At 37.0% G+C, this 20543-nt stretch overlaps 1 protein-coding gene across 3 annotated transcripts in view; it reads left to right on the top strand.

The window, feature by feature from the left end:
* Positions 1 to 20543, top strand: part of METAP1D (methionyl aminopeptidase type 1D, mitochondrial) — a 43366-nt gene that overhangs the window by 13055 nt on the left and 9768 nt on the right. For 2 of the 3 annotated variants that reach the window (XM_054278278.1, XM_054278276.1), the window contains exons 1-6: positions 3455 to 3697; positions 9002 to 9168; positions 11644 to 11793; positions 15147 to 15295; positions 15971 to 16013; positions 19733 to 19896. In XM_054278278.1, coding sequence (XP_054134253.1) covers positions 3634 to 3697; positions 9002 to 9168; positions 11644 to 11793; positions 15147 to 15295; positions 15971 to 16013; positions 19733 to 19896 — 737 coding nt within the window. In that variant the 5' untranslated portion in view covers positions 3455 to 3633. Of the gene's footprint in view, positions 1 to 3454; positions 3698 to 9001; positions 9169 to 11643; positions 11794 to 15146; positions 15296 to 15970; positions 16014 to 19732; positions 19897 to 20543 lie in introns of those variants that run through there. The other variant, XM_054278277.1, reaches the window with a different exon arrangement.

The following is a 20543-nucleotide window of genomic DNA, read 5'->3' as shown; positions in this document are numbered from 1 at the left end:
TTCAGTCATTAAAGAAATGTTAGAAATTATTTTGCGATATTAAAATATATTAATATTTTGTATTACTGAGAGTAAACTGCAATTTTTGCTCAGGTAAAATCAAATATAAAAGGCAAATTATTAGTAACCAGTAAATGAAATAATTTTAGGCATTTATTTAAGCACCAAAGCAAAAACTGAAGCCTTTAAAAATATGAATTTTGTCAAATAGAAACAGAATTGTCAGCATTTTAAACTAAATACAAATTTTAAAGTGCTGAATTTAGGCTGACAGGTTTCTATGGTTACCTACCTTTCCAATAGTTTGGTGAGATGTGTAAATAGGCCTGTGAGTCACTAGTAATTATTTGGGTTTTGTTTGTTATAGTTGTAATTCTCTGTTCAGTTTGAATCTAATACAGTTCATACCACATGCTTTGGTTTATGTATATTTTAGTGTGTATGATTGACAGTGATTGAGCATTTCTTATGGAGTGCTTGGTTTTTTTGTCATAAGTGATGTATGTTGGTACTTCTGAAAATGTAAACAACTTCTTCCTGTATCACTGTTTGAGAAACAGATTTTTATGCTAAAAAGAGGTCTTTGTAAATGTTAAGCAAGGAGATAAGTGAAAGGTGTTTAAAAACATTTAAAACATCTCCCAAACATTATACTCTACTCTTCCAAATTTGATCCATAATTCTATCATTATAATTCACTCAGTGACCCAAATGTCACATATTTATGAATAAGCTTCCAAGTTACGCATAAATAGCACATGGTAATGACTGACGGGTTTAAAAATAAATGTTTTAATCAGGATGCTACAAGTTATCTGCAGCAAGCTCTTGATTAGACATCTTCTTGTGCAGAGCATTTTCTTGAAATAAAAATAAGAGCTTATTTCTACCACCGCCACAGCAGTTTAGCAGAAAAAGCTGTAAGCTCTCAGACCTCTGTGCTCCTGTATTTTGAAATCTGGATTATGGGATGTAATGCCCCAGCCTTAGACTCATCACTCTAGCAAAGGATGCACACTTGTTTTCTCAGTAAACACTTACTGTCCTAACAGAACTTGTGTTTTCAGGGGAAAACAGGACAATACATGTAATTAACAACTTTTAACACAAGGCAAGAAATACTACTAGTTGTCAATTTTACCAAATGAGTAGTAATGTAATCTTATTTTATTAAGGTATTCATCCCAAAGTTGTTGGCCATGTGCACTTTTTTCCTTAGTTTTGAGATAAGACTTTTTTTCTTAATTTTGATTCAGAAATCATCTTGTGTCCTTAGAGATTTGGCTGTAGATGCATGGAAAATACTTACTGCAGGAAAAGGACTGACTGCCTGTTCTCTTCCCATGCGTCAAGCTACACAGAATGTGCTGATACAATGTACAGGAGCATTCCTAAATTTCCTATGCAAAGATTACTCTTACTTCAGCAATGTTGCTTGCCTACTGAAAGGGTGGAAAACCTTTTAAGGATTTTATGGTGATCCAGACATATTTTTTCCATTCCTGGTGGAAATTTTAGAGGTTAAAGTAGGATTTATTTTTCACATTTAATATTGTGTCAGGCATGTGTATAGGATATAACCATGCCAGTTGGAAAACAGTTGTTTCACAGAGCTCCTGAAAAGATTTTAACCCAGTAGGATTCATAGAATGTTAGAGCTGTGGGTGGGTGGATATAAACAATTAGATTTGGTATTGTGATGTATATAAGGAATAGCATATTTTTTTAATCTGAAACAAGTGCTATTTTTAAAACTAACTTGTTCCAATAGTTGTTTCTTCCCTACAAAATCAAAATCATGAAGACAATAATTAGTCTTTCAAGCAAAAGTAATTTCTCTGATCTTTTAAAAAATCTAAAGATAAATAGAAAGTGCTTGTAAAATGTATTTAAATATGGAAGCCTGAACAGATATGTTTCTCATTCTAATTTATTCATTTTATGATAAATTAATTTACTCAATAAAGGAATGCAGTAACATAAGAGGAATGTTTCTCCTGCTAGTCAGAGAAGTTGAAACTTGCCAGATGCTGTGATCTGGAGCCTAAATTCCCTTGATAGTAACTGTGATTGAAACCCTTAATATTGCTTTGTGCAGCTTTTGTACTGGACTTATCTCATTTTGCAGTGATATTGCTTTAGACAACACTGTCTTTTTATTTTCTTCTTGCGTTTTTCTGTCAGAGAGGGAAGATGTAGTAGAAATAACAGTGGGAAGGAAGGCTGTGCTGGAGGACTGCGATGCTCTGTTCCCTGTGTCTGTACAGCTTGATCCCCTGTTCTGTAACAAACAATTCATTTCCTTTGCTATAGTAATGAATATCACTCAGCTATAGTTAGATTGTACTCTGTATTTTTTAAGTCCTAAAATAAAAGGGAGAAGTACTGTTTAATGATACCAGAATTTTACTCAGTCAGTTAATTTATTTTTTACACTACCTTGGTGTGTCTCTGTGTGTTTGTGTGTATACATACACAGTATACAGTTACAGAACTGCTCAACTGGTCAGAGGAGATTTTAAGGATATAATACTTATTTTTTCTTCCTGTTTGTTGAAGTTGCACTGTCAGTTGCTGCTGATAAAAGGTGGCATCAAGCCAGCTTCCTGAAGGAGCTATGGGGAGGGTCATGGCTTGTCATGACCTGGGCACCGGTACTTGAATGTTGTTATTATTGGGATGAAGTACCCTTAGGCTGTCATCCTTCCTGTAAATAGAAGGGGTTCTGAGTCTCTGTGGTTTCCCAGTTTACCAACTTGCAGAACAGCTATTTTGTTGGCCCTATGTTTGACTGAATAATGAATTAGAAGCACAGCACTATTCCAAAAGGCACTGATTCACCATTTTAGTCTGTTAGTCTAGACTAAATCATAGTAAGTAAAGCAAAACAAAATCGGTTTCCATATATTTTATAAGCTTACAAACTCATTTATATTGGCATGTAGCCAACAAATTGCCTGGTTCCACTCTGCATGAAGTAAGGGCAGAATTGTAATTAGCAAGGAGCATAACTGAGGGCCAAAGCAGACTTTTTCAGTGACACGGGGGAGTCACAGTGATGCTGGTACAGGAGCTGACTCTTCTCCCCCGGAGTCAGTCGCTGTTCGACCATTGCTGGGCTTCGTTGCCTCTTAGGAGAGTAACAAGAACAGTTCTGTTAATGCCTCTATTAACTAAACAAATTCTGTTGTTAATTTCCAGAAAAATTAAATAAAACCATACCAATTAGAATATAATGTTTGCAAGATACTGGCCTGTGTTTCGGTTTATCAGGTAGGGTCATAAGCATTCTGTTGTTGAAGTTTTCACCAGTGTGTTGCTGTTGTAACTGAAGTCACATCTATCCTGATGAATATTTCATTTCTCCAATCATGCTGTTAAAAACAGAGTGTTTTTACCCTTTCATTTCTGCTTTCTCTTTTCCAGTACCATCGTGACAGCTGTGGCTGCGTCCTGTTTACAAATTGCTGCTAGTCACATTTTCAGTAGTCCTGATGGGTTTTGCTTTCCCCTAATACATCCAATTAGGAGGAAATATTTCTCACAAGCAGGGACTTGCTCTTCTCCTTGTAATGACATAGTTCTGCAATCCAGGAAACAGTCCTGCATGGTGTCCATGTCCACGATTTCCTGATGTGGGAAAAACGTGTGGAAAGCATCTGGAGAGGAGGAGACCCCCTTTACCAGCTTGTTTCCTGTAAGCGAAATTGGAAGACCTTGTCTGTGCAAATAGATTTCAAAATAGAGTCTGCCCTTTGACTGTCTCCATAATTACACAGCGCTCTCTGTATTTTATTTGGCTGCCAGAGCAGTTAACCCCTGGAAGTAAGGGGCTGATGATGGCGTGACCAGCACGGGTATGCAGACATGACCATGTGAATACACTCTTGTTTGGAGAAGCCTGTCATTAAGACTTTCTTATAATATAATTTTACCAAATTTGAGAATTATCATGTGTTGGATTATGTTGATTAAGATACGTTATATCCATAATGTACAGAAATGTGGAGGTATTAGTTGCAAAAAAGGGAAAAAAAAAAGAGAAACAAAAAAAAAAGTTCTTTCATGGCTTTGATGTAATCAACATCTGTCAACAGAATGAATTTGCTTTTGTTTAATTTCAAGGGCTCTTGTCCTTCTACTTTGCCCAATCAGTTTCAACTTCTGCCTCAGGCATTTCCCTATGTTGTTCTTGGAGGTTTTTTCCTTTTTTTCTTTCATTTTCTTTTTTTTTTAGCAAATGCGCAGGTTATTGCATGTGAAATGTGAGCTGGTCTTCTGCTACACAGGTTACACAGGGCTGGAAAGGACCTTTAATCTTTCCCATCCTATTTTTGAAGCTTGGACATACCTTTGCAACGGGGGGTTACAAAGTCAGTGTTTTATTAGACAGTTAGAGTTACAATTACAAGTAAAGGTCTTTCAAACCACAGCCATTATTTTGGATTGAAAAATGGGAACATTTAGTAATTAGCAGTAAGAAGCTATGTATTCTTACCTAGTTGCCTTGGCTGGATTCCACATATTGTTCTCCTTAGTGATTTTTAATACCTCATTTTAAGCTTTAATCCTTAGAAGTTTCAGCAAAATGAGTATTTGAAGAAGCTAAAGAAGAACCTAAATTATGCCAGAGTATTAAAATTACCTGACAAGCCAAATTAAAGATCTCTAGTGTTTTACCTCCAAATGAATATATATTAAGAAAATCTCTACAGTCATTCTTTTTTTTCAGTTTAAAAAGAAAGATTAAATCACATAATTTGAGAAGAGTTGTCAGAACAATGCTTTTGATGTTGTTAACTTTATCAAGAGCAAGTTGATTTTATTTCCTAAATAGTTTTGAATGTTAATTCTTTTAATCTTAAATCATTTTGGTACTCTGCTTCTGTTGATACTGTGACTAAATTATTTAAAAATATGTTAATTTATTTATTGTCTTTTTTAAGAGGCACCCTTGTATTTATTGTAGCTCAGAACTGTCATGAAGTTTATCCATTGGTAATATTTTTGTTAATTGCTTGGAAAATTGAAATCTTTCATTAATAAATACCAAAAAAAGGTGGCTAACAATCACATTTGATGGCTCATATAAATGAGCAGATTTTTGCCCAGCTACCCCACACTTCATTCATTGGAAACATAGCTTGATAAATTGCTGTAACTGTTAAACAGGAAGCATTAGAAAAGGGCTTATGTGAGAGTTCATTCTCAACATCTCCCGTTAAAAATACTTCTTGACCAGAGGAAAATCACATTTAAATTACTAAAATCAACTTAATTAAGGGTCATTAATAGAGATACACATAAAAAACTCTCCACTCTAGGAGTGAAATGAGAGCATTTCATTATATAGTGTAACATGCATGAACAGATAACAATTAAAATAGCCCTAGAGTAAAAGGCTAATAAATATAGGGCACACTGTGCTGCAAAATCAGTCACTTAAAAATGCTCCCACCCATCATAATTCTAGAATGCCATATTCAGCTGCTCTGACTGACTCATTTAAAAGGAAAAGAAATTTCCACACAAGATAAATTCATCTGGTAATTCAGTAGAGCTCACAGTGCATATTGACACTGTTGATGCAGAGGCAGGTGTGGAAGGTGTGCTGAGGAATGCAGCGGCTCGGGCGAGCACACGGATCGCACAGAGGGGTTCACTGACGGAGCCGTTGGCAGGGATTGTCTGTGCTCCTGTGCATCCCAGCTGCTCATGGCATTCAGGAATGCTGCTGATCATTCTCTTAGTGCAGATCGTAGTCAGTATTCTATTGCTCCTGCCAGGTGACCTGGCCTTGCTCTTGGGGTACAGGATAAACAAATAAACACCTAAAGGGTCAACTTTGTGTCCTGGCTGTGCTGGTCTGTTATCAGCCTACCCAGCTTCACACACCATGCTCTGCTGTGGCTGCTTCTGCTGGAAGATGCATAAATGCCATGTGTATGAACTGTCTTACAGTAATTAGTATACACAGAAAGCTTAACAAAAGGATGTGCTTGAGCACCAGTGTTGCAGAAGTAAATAAAGGCACTGAGAAAAGCTTTGATGGGTGTAAGGGGTGGGGAGGAGGGAATTTCTGAGCCAGACTTGGAGAATACAGACAGTTGTTCCTGTCTCAGGTGATTGATGATGTTGCTATATCAAATTAGCTGGGAATACGGAGCTTGAAAAATAAAAGGCACTGTGGAGGCATTAGAAGGCCTTCTTAAGGAAGGAAGTGTGTGGATGGAGTCCAGATTTTCATTATAGACCAGTAACTTCATTGTATTTTAATGCCATTTTATTTAATTTTATTTTTACTTTGTAGGAGAATGTTTTCTCTTATAATCTTTTATATTTCAAATAAAGGTTTAGTTGCCCTGTGTTTATAATTCTTGTAATACAATTTAGGAATTGTATTTTAGAATGGTGATACTTATTTGCTTGTCTCATTTCATCTGTTCAAGCAGTAGATAGTTTTATATGCATCTGGTTTATAATGAGTAGTTAGTAGAATAACAACAGGCTACAGTACCTTATTATCCTGTTATTTTGTGACAACACTTGCAGTGTATCTTTGGGACAATAGAGGTAAAAATTTTATTCAGAATAAAAAGGTATCCCTTCTGAATGTGAGCTAGTTGATAGACATGCACCCATGAATATGTTTAACGTATTTAAGGGTGTGTATTTGGGGGAGCTTATTGGGAATAATTGACAAGCACACTTGCACCTTTTCTTCCCCAGTTAAATTGTGATACAATCTACAAGGTGTCCGGGGAGCATTCTGGGCATCAAGGAGAGCATTTAAAATATATGTTCACATATTGATGTCCATGTGGACTTTAGCTAACCACATCAGTGAGTGTGGGATTTCAATATATTTGTAGTGCCTTTAGCTATGCTAAAAACAAGGTACTTCAAATATATTGAAATATATTGAAAGCAAGGTACTGCACTTTGTAAAAGAGGCACCTTGGCTTACACTGTCAGAGTGATTGCTCTTTCTGATGGCCCAAAAGTTGCTGCCTCAGCAGATTCTGTGCTTCCAAATTCCAGAAATGAGTACAAACCAGACAGGGAGTTTGTAGGATGCTTTGGGCTTTTAGGACATGCTTACAGTTGCAGTTTAGGTGGCCCTTTCTGGGTTTTTTTTGTATATTTGGGTGATTTTTGTTAATTGGACAATGATATTTTTTTTCCTGTGAAGGCGACTCTAGGAAAGCAGATTATGAGTCTGCTGTTTAAATCCTAGTTACAGTTAATAGGCTGCCACATCAATCCAGCCCTCTGTTAACTGAGCAGCTCCACTTCCTTGGAGACACTTTCTTCTCTTTTGAAGCAGGCAGCTTCCATTGGGTATTTAGGCTATACTGAGAGCTTGAGGTGAACCTCACCCTTCAGCTTCACTTTGTTATTTGTCAACAAATCAAACAAACAAACCAACCCACCAAGCTAAAAACCCAAACAATACAAACAAAAAACCCACCACCACCACCAAAAAAACCCCAACAACAAACCAAACAAACAAACAAAAACAACCCAGTAAAAATTGGCTTGAGTAAAAGTTTCTACATCTAGGTTTTAACTTTTCAGACTTTGGTACCTAAATGTGACCCTGATCAGTGCAAAGAGACAGTCGGAAACATTTCTAATGCAAACCCGATGAGACTCTTTCAGTCTGGGTTTGGGGCTCCAAAACTGAGCATGACTCAAATCTTCTGTATGTCATGGAGTAAAAGGGCTCTCTTTGAAAGATTGCACATGTGGAAGGATACTTTCTGCATCTGAACATGATAAATGCATCCAAAGGAAAGGAAGGAAGTACAATAGAATAAAAAACATGCAAGATGTGAAACAAAGTCTTCTGAAAATAAACATTTTTACATAGTTACAAAATATGCAGTAGATTAATTTCTTAATTTCTGTGATATAAAAATGTTTAGTTGCTTCTGTTTAAACAAAAACTTTTTGCTGAAGAACAATTGTTCATCTGGATTACTTGCCACAAGATTGCTCTTGTATTTGTATACATAATGACATTTTTCAGAAGCAGATCAACTGTTATGGTAAACTTGTGTTTCAGGAGAAAAACCCTGTTTATATTGTAGAACATTTGAGTAGTGGAAATATACACTGTGTGTAATTGTAATGTAATTGGGCAGTGTCAATAATCCTTTTGAATCTCCTGGTTTTGATGCTAGCATTGTCTTTTGTGGTGCGTTATTTTGGTTTTGATGTCTCTGAGAGCCTTTGGGCCTCAATTGCCCTTTCTTTTCCCTTTTCCCTTTTTTTCTTTTTTCTTTTTTCCTTTTTTTTTTTTTTCTGGGGGCAAAATTTGTCATTGCCCAACAACTAAGTTTGAGCTATGAAACTTTCCAAATGCCCATATGAATTAAATGGAAATCTGATTCAAATACTCCAAATAAATTACACTTTTAATCCCTTCAATTACTTCTGGCCAAGATAAAAATATCTCCTGAAGTTTCTTCTGTTGCCCCCCGACCAAATGAACTATTCTTTGTGTCTTGAGCAACAAGACAAAGAGCAACATTATCTTTGTTATGCTCAAATCTGTGACCAATTCTGCAAGAATACAGCTGAAAATATTGTATGAAGTAACATTAAATCTTCCTTTTTTGTCTTCTCTTTTCCTGCTGTTGTGTCTTATCAACTGCTTTGCCAAGCCTTGGACTGTGCAGCCCTGCAAATTGCTCCAAGCAGAGGCCAGTTAGAGCATCACTCCTGTCTGTGAACTGTGGGGAATTTACCCACACTGCTTTTTAATGCATCAAGCCAAAACAGATTTGATATTTTATTAAGCTTCAAAGTATTGTTTGGGAAAGGTTTTTTTTTCTCCATTTCTACTTGTTCTTTCTACTCTCTCTTAAATGGTACAAGATTTGAATTACCCTCGGCAACTACATGACTTCTGTGCTCTGTTTTACATTATGCCCTTCTTTTTGCATACTTTCCATTTTGTAAAAATGTTAATATTTTTTAATTTATCTGTTAACAGGTTCTGTGACTGGCTGCCACATAATCTTTTCTTTGTGCAATCATAACTACCTGCACAGGCACTCAAGCAATCATCAGCAAAGATGCTTCTTCTTTCAGGGACAAAGAAATGCTGCTTATAGCGTAGTTTGGCCAGCCATGGTTTCTCCAGCTCACCAAGTTCCTAAGGTACTGCAATTTCTGTTACCTAATCTGTTCTTCAGCCAGTGTAGAGTTTGATTGCAGTCATGATCAAGTGTATTTGTTGTCCAACAGCTGGGGGTTGGATCACTGTCCTGTTGCTTGGTCTGGTATTTGAAATAGGAGAGCTGATGTCCAGCTGTCTTCCATGTTAAACACAGTGATGTATTTAGTTATGGGGGAGTTCAAACCTGGGGCTTGTTTAGTTATAGTAGAATAAATGTGAGTATTATAATCATCTGTCAACAATTCTGGGTCCAGATTCTTGTTTGAAGCAATGGTAGACTGTCTTACCACAAGTCAGTAGGAATCATTCATGATCATCTAAGTCCCCTTCTATATAAATCTCTAGCAAGCTAATTATAAAATGCTTATATTTTGCTGATGGTTTTATTATTTGGTTGTGTCAGAAAAAGAACATACAATACCTGCTGGTAGCTGTCCCACAACCCTGCTGCATGTTTTAAACTTGTCTTTTTTGTGCCTGAGTGTTCTTATTCCTTGCAACATATATTTTTGGTTTTATTTACTTTAAAGCCAAAAGGGACTTTTTGATGCGAATGCAAATTTAACATGTGCTCCACTTCTTGTTTCCTTTTTTTCCGTTTCTTTTTTCCCCCTGTTTAATTACAGCATACAGATAAACTGTTTAGTATCTTTCCTTTTGCCAAAGGAAACCAAAATACCCTTTCTAAACAGTGCTTCTCAGGATGTGCATTAGTACTTTATACAATTCTGTTTTGTATTTTAATATAGATTTCTTATGCCAATATAGGACATTTCCATGAGCCAGATATACTAAAAAGTTGTTAGATAGGAAAACAGATAAGAATGATGGAAGTAGCCCTAAGAGACTGTGGAAGCTCTTAAATCACAGAATTTTAAAACTTTATTTTCTGTATTTAGATGCTTCTTTTATGATAAAGAGGAAGAAATACATTGTCATAATGAAAAGTTGTCTTCCCAGATCAGAGTTCTCAGACATCTAAAAATCAGTCCACATTTATGAACTCTGAAAAGTTGAGGGCAAAGTTTTTACTTTTATTCAGAGTATGGCAAAAATCACATTGAAATAACAGTGGTTTTTTTGAAATAAAGGTGTTCTTTAAGATGTTGGTGTGAAACTGTCCACATGGACATTTGTATGTACTCTGCTTTGGGCTTCTCCCTTCACAGTTCTCAGTAGGATCATGTCTCAGTTAATAGGTGAGTGCCCTCCAAGGGGACAGCAAGGGTGATGCTGTGTGTGGAGTTGCTAATCTAACAAATGGCATTGTTTTGGTTGGCTTTTTTTGGACTAAGGCCCAAACTACTGCAATGGGATGTTGTTACAGTTGTTATGGCATTCATTTTAAAGAAATGGGATCTGAAATTCTGTTGACATAAGTTTGTTGAAGATAATTTCATCATTTTTATCAGATTGGACATAAAATACCTGTAACAGTAACAGTAGCCTTCCTATTTCAAATCCCAATAGAGTTCATCAGTTGCCCCACTCTTTGTTACTCCTACACCCTGTTGTTGTGTGGTTGTTTTGTGCACAGCCAAAAAGCCTGCTTTGTTTTCTGCCTGCCAGCTTGACTGTGTACTTTGTGAAGTCAGTGCAAAACTCACCCTGTGGCCAGCATGGCAGAAAATCAGTCTGGCTGTCATGGGCAAAGGGATTCTTCCACAGCCAGTGAAACAGCCCAGGACCCTCTGACAGAAAGTGCATTTCCAACTCTGTGCAAGACATTACTGTTCTTATTAGCTTTCATGTTTATAAACATTGTTAAATTGATGTGGATTAAAAAAAAAAATCAAATTTCACCTCTTACAAGGGCTGAGAAGTTCTTGTGTGGAAAAAATGAGGTTTACTACATTTTCCTTGACAGCAAATTGGGATACCTTTGTATAATGTTGTAGATGGACAAATTTAGACACAGCATATGAACTAGATTAATGTATAAAAGCCTCTAAATTAAAATCACTTAAATCCTAAGGTTCTTAGTCAAAAAGCAATCTCATGGATTTTTCAATAGGTGTTTTGTTTGAATGAGAAACACAGGATTTGATCAGGTTTAATTTTGAGAGTAATTCTGTATGTTTGTCTCATCACTTCCAGTGTTTAGATGCCTTTTGTAGATATGCCCCTCTTTGCCAAAGAAAATGAAGAGTTTTAAAGTCTTTCTCCCAGTTTCTTAACTTGAGACTGTCTGTGCTGGAAGTCAGCTGCAGTATCTGGGGTTTCAGCACTGGAAGGCTAACAGACTGTGTAAGTCAGTAGTAACAGGCAATGTTAAGTTCAAAAGGGCAGTGGAAGAAATACTGAGGCAGCCTTGAGGGTTTGCCCTGATGGCTTAGGAAGGTCGATACCACGACAGAAAGGGCAAGCTGCCATGAAGCAGGAGGCAATATCTGAGAAAATGATCCCATTGTCATGCTCAGTTTTCTGATCTTCATTTTCAATCCTTTTTCTCCAAGCACATAAAGAAGCCAGACTATGTGACGACAGGCGTTGTACCAGACTGGGGAGACGACATAGAAATTAAGAATGAAGATCAGATTCAAGGGCTTCGTCAAGCCTGTCAGTTGGCCCGTCATGTCCTGCTTCTGGCTGGAAAGGGCTTAAAGGTAACAATTACAGAGGTCCCAGAACAGCTTGGGTGTTTTTTATGCTTTCACTTATTTGGGTTTTGTTCCTACTTTTTTGTTCTTTTAACTTTCCTATTATGTGCATCCAACTTTAAGTTTGATTCTGAAAAAATAAGGATTTATTAACCTTTGATTCAGTTCATGATATGCCTGTTTAATTATTTCTGTACTTTGGACCCATGTAGTGCATAGTTACTGGCTCAGGTGTAATATCTCTGTGTTTGTCATCTCCCTCTCTTCAGATTGTGTCAAATCATGTGAGTTTCTCCTAAGGCACATGCTACATTTTTTCCTTTCATTTAATGGCCCATCTACCTCATATGTCATGTTTTCCAGCTCTGCATGTGTACAAGCCCACACTTGGTCTGCCTTCTCCATTCCCATCCATCCTTCAGCCCTCACTGTCCTGTGGCTCCAGTGCCCCTCATAGAGCTGCCACAGGAAAAACAGCTGCCAAATTCTACACAATTTTCCAGAGTGCATTGATAGTAAAGCCTCATGATTTCCAGAAATGTTCCTACAGTATGCTTTTTAGGATACCTCCCAAGAAAAAATGTAGAGGGAGGAGTCTACTACCAGGTTTTGCAGATGAAGAAATGCTTTTTTAGCCTTGCCTTGGTATTTCATGTAATAGCATATTGGATAAGGTGAAATGGGTTGAGTAGCTATGAGATGCAGAGATAGATAGGGACTGTAGGTCAATGCCATTGACTTAAAAGGGGATTTTTCTTTCAGCTATCATCACTCTTTCACAAAGGTATAGTTCTGGAGCTGGAATAGCAAATAACAAAATTGCCTGAAGCTTTAATCTTACATAGCCTTGTGCATGTTTAACTTTTTAATGTTCAATTGTTTTTCAGCACAATAAAATGTACCCATTTAAAGGCATATACATGTTTCCAAAGGATCAGGATGCAATGTGGGTTTTGAATGAGAGCAGTTTTTCCACAAATACTCTTTTGTTGTATTCATGTGTAAATACACATGTATGCAGTCTGGTGTAGTTTATGATGCAGTTCATAATATGAGCTAAATCATATACAATAGCAAAATACTACTCATGCATAATGAATGCTTTGGAGCCAAAAGGTGTATAAGGTAGTGATTACACAACCAGGACCTGTGTACAAGGGAGAGCTGATATTTGGAGTTGCAATGCTAAAACCACGGCTCAGGTCAGTCACAAACTGGTGCTGAGCTCCGTTTTACACAATTGTTTGTTCAAGACTCCACTGACTGGGAGGATGCTCCAAAACCCTCCCTTATTGACAGTGAGCATCTTCTGCTTTCCAGCCTGTTGCTGCCTGTGGTCAGTTTATGCCCATCTGTTCTTGTGCCAACACTGCTCTTTAATTTAAACAACTTCCTGCCTTTCTGTGAATCTTCCCCTTCATGCAGGAATAGAGCTGTGCACCAGACTGAACAAACCAAGCTCTTTTAGCCTAGTCTCATAAGCTAAACTCTACATTCCTGTTTTACTTGGAGTCCCATTCCTCCACTTGTTCCTGCTATCTTGCTGAAGCCACCTTGTTCACAGTCCTCCAAACTGGCTCTTGCCTGTGCTTTAGCTGGTGGCAGTTAAGATCCCCCAATATAACAAAGGTGCATTATAATCCATGGATACAGAGAGATAGAGTTTGAACGTGGTTTTGATGTTGCCATTACCACCTGTGGGATTTCAAATTATGATACAGTATTATATATGATAGCTTTCCTGAGTTTGAGTTGCAGATTTGGGAATAAAACCACAGATTCTATGACATGAAAATATTTTCTTCTATACCATTGAATTGCCCTGTTCCGAGTAAGGGATTAGGGGCGCAGCAGGTGCCACCCCTGACTTGCCCAGCTAGCAAAAGTATCTTTAAAAGTAAAGCACATACTGTTAAAAGAAGAACTTTGCACAGTCTAAGCCATGCAGAGACCAGAGATCTGTCTGCTGAGTATCCAAAAATCACATCAAATTGCTTGAGCAGAGAAGCAGTAGACAGCAGCCAGTCAGGTACATAGCAGTTCAGTTTGTCTGTGGGCTAAAGATGAAGATGTTTGAGGAGAGGCAGAAACAACAAATCTGTATTTATCCAGAACCAACAGATGCCCTATCCAATCCAGAGAGCCTGCCAAGGCTGTGGCTGCAAAACAGGGAGCACGTGCACTAATCCCAAATCCTGGTCTTGAACCCACGTTCATTGCTCCTCACCTGCCCAACAATGTTTCTGTGCTGAGCAAAATTCAGCTGAGTAAACAGAGCTGGTTTTATCCTCAGCACAGCACACAAGTGCACTCTTCTGTGTTGGCTGTGCATGGCCATACAGAATTTCAATATGTAACTGTCTCCTGCACCACAGCCTACCTGTATTCCACATGTTCCTTCCAAATCACAGCCACTGTGACATTTCCTTCAGTGTGCTAAGAATGATACTTGTATCTGTACAAAGTATGATTTTCAAAGGCTCGGAACTCATTCAAAGCAAAATCAATTTACAGAGGAACCCTCAAAAGTACTTCTCAATTAGAGAGGGTTTCCTACCAAATTTCAGCTCAAACCATTCCAGAGACAGAGCTGATCCAAAAGAAAAGCAAGAGTAATATTATTTTAAGCATGTGCACTTTGCACTCCATGGATACCCAGAAAATGGCTGACTGATTCATGAGAGGGGTTTTTTAATATGTAAAATCATGCAGAAAATATGAATCTAGAAAACATCAAGCATAAAAATGAAGATTTCTAAAACTGATGGTCAGTACTTGTAGATTCATTATGATCATCCAGGCTATGACAACTTTAAGTAAAATATCCTTAAAATTTGCATCTAAATATTTCAATGTTTTATAAAATTTAGGAATACCTGGAAAGCAATTTCCTAAAAATGCTTAAATACATTATGATTATTGTACTGGGCAATTACAAGACTTAATATCGTTTCTTTTACAAATAAAAGAGGAAAGTAATGTTGTGTTTTAAGGGACTGAAAGCGTTGAAACAAGACATTTCTATAGCAGCTACTGAAACGATGACATGGGAAATTGGTGTCTTTGAGAAAGTAGATATGGAAAAAAGAACAGAAAAGAAGTAGACAGGATTTTACGTTTTCTAGGAACCTTTGAGTGCTTATTTCTACTGCATGCTTTATTTAAAATCTCTTTTTCGGAGGGTTTTTCAGAAAAAAAAAGTCCATATATCAATAAAGTGTGCCAGACAGTATAGTCTTGTGTCAAAGCAGCATATTTGAAACACCCAATATTTCATTGAAGCTTGGCTGCAATCACATTCAGTAAATATGAGAAACTCTCTTTGCTTTTCTAACAGGATGTTATGTTTGATATTTTAGGTTGGCATGACAACTGAAGAAATAGATTCCATTGTTCATCATGAAATAATCAGACGGAATGCCTATCCATCACCTCTGGGCTATGGAGGTTTTCCAAAATCTGTTTGTACCTCTGTAAACAACGTGGTATGTCATGGTATTCCTGACAGGTATTTCCTCAATAATGTACATTTTACAAGTGGAAATTCAAATGTTATACTGGAATTAATAAATTGTATTTAATATTGAGTATACTTCAGCTTAACTAAATGTCGTACTTAAATGCGTTGTAGATGCAGAGCATGTTAGCCTGTGATGCTGATAGCTGTTACAGAAATACATGCGAAAAAATATAGGAAAAAAATATATTATCCTGGTTTTCCAGACACTTAAAGAAAAATAGCATATTGCATTTTGAGTTTTGTGTTTGTGAGGGGAAAAAAATGGTCTGATTTTTTGTTCATCCAGCAAAATAAGTATAGGCTAAGGAATAAATATATTTGAATTTATGTGGGATTTTTTTATATTCTCAATACATTCAGCTACTCACAAAGTAAAATGTGAACCCTAGTGAGAGAAAAAGAATAAATATAATGGTAGATTTTTCAGGTGTTGATATGTTTTTCTGGTAGTTGTTTCTCATTATTTTATATTCAGCTACACTTGTTCTCTAAATAGTCGGAGCTGAACATTAAAAATGGTTATTCTGTTTGCTTCTGCCTTCCTCCATCACAAAATATCTACCCCTTGATTTTTTATGTATGTGTCATTAGGTGTTTATTCTTATATTCCCTTTGTTGGGAACTGTCTGTCACCATTATTTTTTTTTTCTGTTTATGTTTCAGTCGACCTCTTCAGGATGGAGATATTATCAACATTGATGTCACGGTGAGTAATTCATATAAAAAATAGTCTTTGATCAACTTTAGAATCACTAGTAGCAACAGGAAGAATAGCGGATTGGAGATGGGGGATGCACAGATGGATGTGCTGTTTACTTCTGAGCCAAGGCACAAGCAGCTGGTTTCCTTTTTTGTTTTTAACTGTGTGTTTATTCCAGCTAGACTCAGGCCTGACTTGAATTTAGGACTGGAATCAGATGCACTGAGATCAATGTTGGCCTAAGTGAAATGTCAACCCAATCCTGCTATGTGTCATGTTTTTGAGAAGGTGTAATTGTTATTGATCCACTGTGTAGTTAATGCAGAGCACCACAGTACTGGGCAGCAGCTGAAGATAGATATGTATGAGATGAGCTAACATGAAGAAAGCCAGCATTTTTCCTTCACTCTGCCAAGATTGATCTTCCTCTTCCTGCTGATTTTGAGTGGGGCCTGACATTATCTTACTCTGTCATTAGAGGCTGCATTGGCCTGGGTATGTCAGTCTATTTGGACAGCAACTCTTTTGCTAGCAGTGTTCCCTACATTTATTAAAATCCCCGAAGGTAGTGTTGTGTTCCATTTCTGTATGGAAGCCCTGAACCTTTTGAGCAGTAACAGAAATAGTGTGATATAACTGTGACTTAATATTTCCAGGGAATCATCAGTTATAGCTATTTAAATAAACACAGGCTGGGTTTTCCTAGGAGCAAGAAAGCACAGGACCTGGAAACCTAATTCTCATTTCATTTAAAAAAAATTGTGTCTTGCAGGAGTTTTTTTTCTTTTTGCTGTGCATGTTTTTATTTTTCTGAAGTGCTGTTTATTTCTAGTATGAACACAGATGTTTTTTTAATCCATTATTTTGCAATAATATGTCACATACAAGGGAGTAGAATCTCATAAAAACAAGGTTTTTAAATCATTAAAGAACCTATTGGTAACCTGATACCATGTTCATACTGGCAGAGTGAAGAAATCTTCAGCAGACCTACCTCTGAGCATGAGATTCAAGCTTTCTAAAATATTTTTTCTATTAAAATAAGGGTCAACGACCTTTTTCCCATTCTATACTCATATGTGATCCAGAACTGGATTTGGTTTGGCTTGGGGTTTTGATCTTTTTAAATTCTTTCCCATCTCTGTACTTTCTAATTGTAGAATTCGGACTATCAGGTTTACATAGTGCAATCTAGCATTTTAAAACTTTATTTTTGGCCTTCATTTTAACTTTGATGAACTGGTGTCACTTTGCTTAGTTTATTATACTAAACCAGTTTGCAACAACTAAGGATTTAAATCATATTTCTTTGTACCTCCTTAAGGTTCATTTTACTTTTTGTTCAGTCTGTCGGGATAATAATGATACCTTAGATGTAAAAGAAGTATAGAGTCATATCACAGATACTTTCCATGATAAACTAAATGAAACAATTTTTATATTAAAATAGTGTGTATGTCTTGTCCACTCTGCTTTACAAATGTCTGACTAAATGTTACTGGCCTTTTTGCACACATATATTTATTTGCTTTTAATTTAATCTCAGAAAATAAATCTTGACATTTCTGTGAATATAAAGATTACTGCAAGGATGGGAATTGCTGACTGCCTTTGTAAGAATTTTTTTTAATCATTTAAAACTAAACTGTGCTGTGTGTGATAATTGCTTAGTCCAAAACAGCTGAGGAAAAAATACCACTTTTCAGCATTATTAACTGGTCTTTTAGCTTATTTTTAATGTGCAAAACTGGGACATTTCACTGCTGGACAGAATAAAAATCAAAGTAAATATTGCACAACAAATTGTTTATAATTGTGTACAGGTTCTATAAAGTAATTAAATAATACTCAGGTTGTTAAGTTTAAATACCTAGCACTGTGTACAGATTATCTGAACAAAAAAATCCATTTTAGCACAATTAAGATGGTAGCATTTCATAGATGAAATACAAATTTTATAGGCTTGAAACATGTGGACTTGAAAATATGTTTTAGTATAGAGACAATAGTGATATCCATTGCTGGATCCTCAGCATAGTGCAATTTTCAGCCTATTGTTACCAGATTAATGTTTCTTACAACTTGGTTCTTTCACTGAATTTAAGGAAATAGTATATTACATTTGCTGTGGTTGTAGTTTATTAACATCAGAAATATGTAATTGCAGCTGATGGGCTGCAGTAAATATTATTATTTGGTTTGTTGTTGGGTTTTTTTGTTGTTGTTTGTGGGTTTGGTTTTTTTTTAACTCTCCCGTGTTTTAAATCTGTGTTTGCTTTTCCAGGATGATGATGCTTAATGTTGGGGGTTTGTGTGTTTTCCTTCCAGAGCTAAAAACATACTAGTTTAGTCTAAATTTGAACTATCTACTTTAAAACCTGCCCAATAGGTATTAAATAAAAAATAAAAATTATTTTATGGTAGTCTGAACTGGCTGAGGAAGGTGTAGAGAAGAGGATTGCAGCTGCTTTTTGCCAGAGCAGTAGCAACACAGTTGGGCCCTTGCTGGCACTCACCTTTCTTTAAAATACCCCTTTTTCCTAATGGCCTGCATTTTCTTTATATCTCAGCTTGAAGACAAACCTGGCCTTGAGATAAACTGTCTGTATTGTGGGGTTTTTGGGGTTATGGGGTTTTTTTTTAGTTTGGAATCAACCAAAAAGAATGTGAGTCTGTCTTTCACAAATAGCTTGCCAGTGGCAAAAGTTCAGTGGTTCGAGCTCGGTGAGTAATTAGTTGTAGAAGGATAGTTGCCCACTGTTTGGGGGAGAAAAAATGTTTTAGAAGATCAAAACTGTGCACCATTATAATTTGTCTTTTTGTAGGGAAATATGGCTTGGTCTTACAATTATGGGCCTGCCTGCCATGTGCAGAGCTGCAAACCCCATTTTAATGGTGTGTTGCAGAGCTCCATACTGCATAGCCAGGATTTCTTGTGCTCAACAGAGAATTTCAGGAGGGCTAACATTTAAAACCTATGACATTTCAAAGGAAAAGAAAAAAAACCAATTTGTAATTAATTCAACAGCATGTTCCATTTTCAGAACATGAAATTTTTCAGTGCCATGGCAGTACATTTATTCTCTCAAAATTCACCTTTGGAAATCAGAAGTAAAATCCAATGTTAATGCTACATTGTAGCTTAAAAATTAGGTTAAAGAAAACATGCAACAGCTGACAGTGGATTTGGTCCTGGGGGTCACTCTGGCTGTTGGTAGCAGGGCATGGCTCTCACTCAGAGCTCCAAGGGGGGCTGCTCCCTGCAGACACTCACCTCCCTGGCAGCCACCAGCAGGTTCCCCCAGCGCTGGGGCTCTGGCCCTGCCCCTCGGGGTGCAAGCAGGGCCCTGGCTGCAGGGCAAGGGGCCACCATGGGTGGGACCCAAGAGCCCCCAAGGCCCCTCAGCCCATCCACGGCCCCCACCCATCTTCTCCCAGATATCCTCATGGCCTGTGGCTGAGCAGTGTCACTGCCTGGTGCACTGCTGGGCACTGATGCACAGCTTCTGCTTTTCTTGAATTTTTAATTGGCAGCAATGGCAACCCTTAGGCACCTTTCAAGCTTTTTTTTTTTTTTCTCTGCAATGTTTTGCTTTTCCAGTGTTGCAAATACGACTTACCTGTCTATCTGTTGCAATTTATAGCTTGTTCCTAGAAAGAATGGATTTAGATTTGTTTCTGGATGCAAAATGAGAAAATGTCTTTGCATTTCTGTATATGTTTAGGTGTATTACAATGGCTACCATGGTGACACTTCTGAAACCTTTTTGGTGGGCAATGTGGATAAATCTGGTGAAAAGTTAGTGGAGGTTGCCAGGAAATGTAGAGATGAAGCAATTGCAGCTTGCAGACCAGGGGCTCCCTTCTCTGTAATTGGAAACACAATCAGGTAAGCCTTATATTGACAAGTAAAAGGAGGGCTGGCAAATGGGACAAAGGTTATTGGTGGTTTGGTATAAAGCTGATGACATGTTTTATGATTCAAAACCATCATTTCAGTCTGATATCAGTATGTGAACTGCCAAGCTATAATGTTGTTCCTTGGATAAGAGGTATTTTTTTAAAGTGAATTACACTAGGGTCAGCAAAGATAACTGTAGAAAAAGAAAAAGATATTCATAAAGTAAATTTAAATTAACAGATGTGATTTGCAGTGGGCTTTTGTTTATTTTTTATTTGTGTATGACACTACACCACATCTGTCTAACGGTGTAAGACAGTTAGAAACCATTGTTTTCATTGACTGTTACAAAAGAATTAGTCAACATAAATAAGCTCTTTGTTTAAAAACTACGAAAATATTTAACTCGAGAGCTTCTGATCTTACAAAGAGCAGTGCCTGCTAACGTCATAGGGAAAAAAGGGCTGACATTCAGAGATTTTTCCCTATTTTGCATCTCTTCTAGCCTTCACATAAATGCAGTCATGACTCTTCTGCTGATGGCTTTAAATAAAAATGCGTCTTCGTTTTTTGAAGGTACCTATGGATTATTTTAAAATGTTTTCCAAAAGAAAGAAATAGACATATATCATATA

The sequence above is a fragment of the Melozone crissalis genome, unplaced genomic scaffold (genome assembly GCF_028551555.1).
Source record: "Melozone crissalis strain CALT ecotype California unplaced genomic scaffold, PUWL_Pcris_2 ptg000023l_1, whole genome shotgun sequence".
In the NCBI taxonomy this organism is placed as follows: Eukaryota; Metazoa; Chordata; class Aves; order Passeriformes; family Passerellidae; genus Melozone; species Melozone crissalis.
Note: the sequence above shows the minus strand (reverse complement) of the source record. Positions and strands in the feature narration are given on the sequence as shown.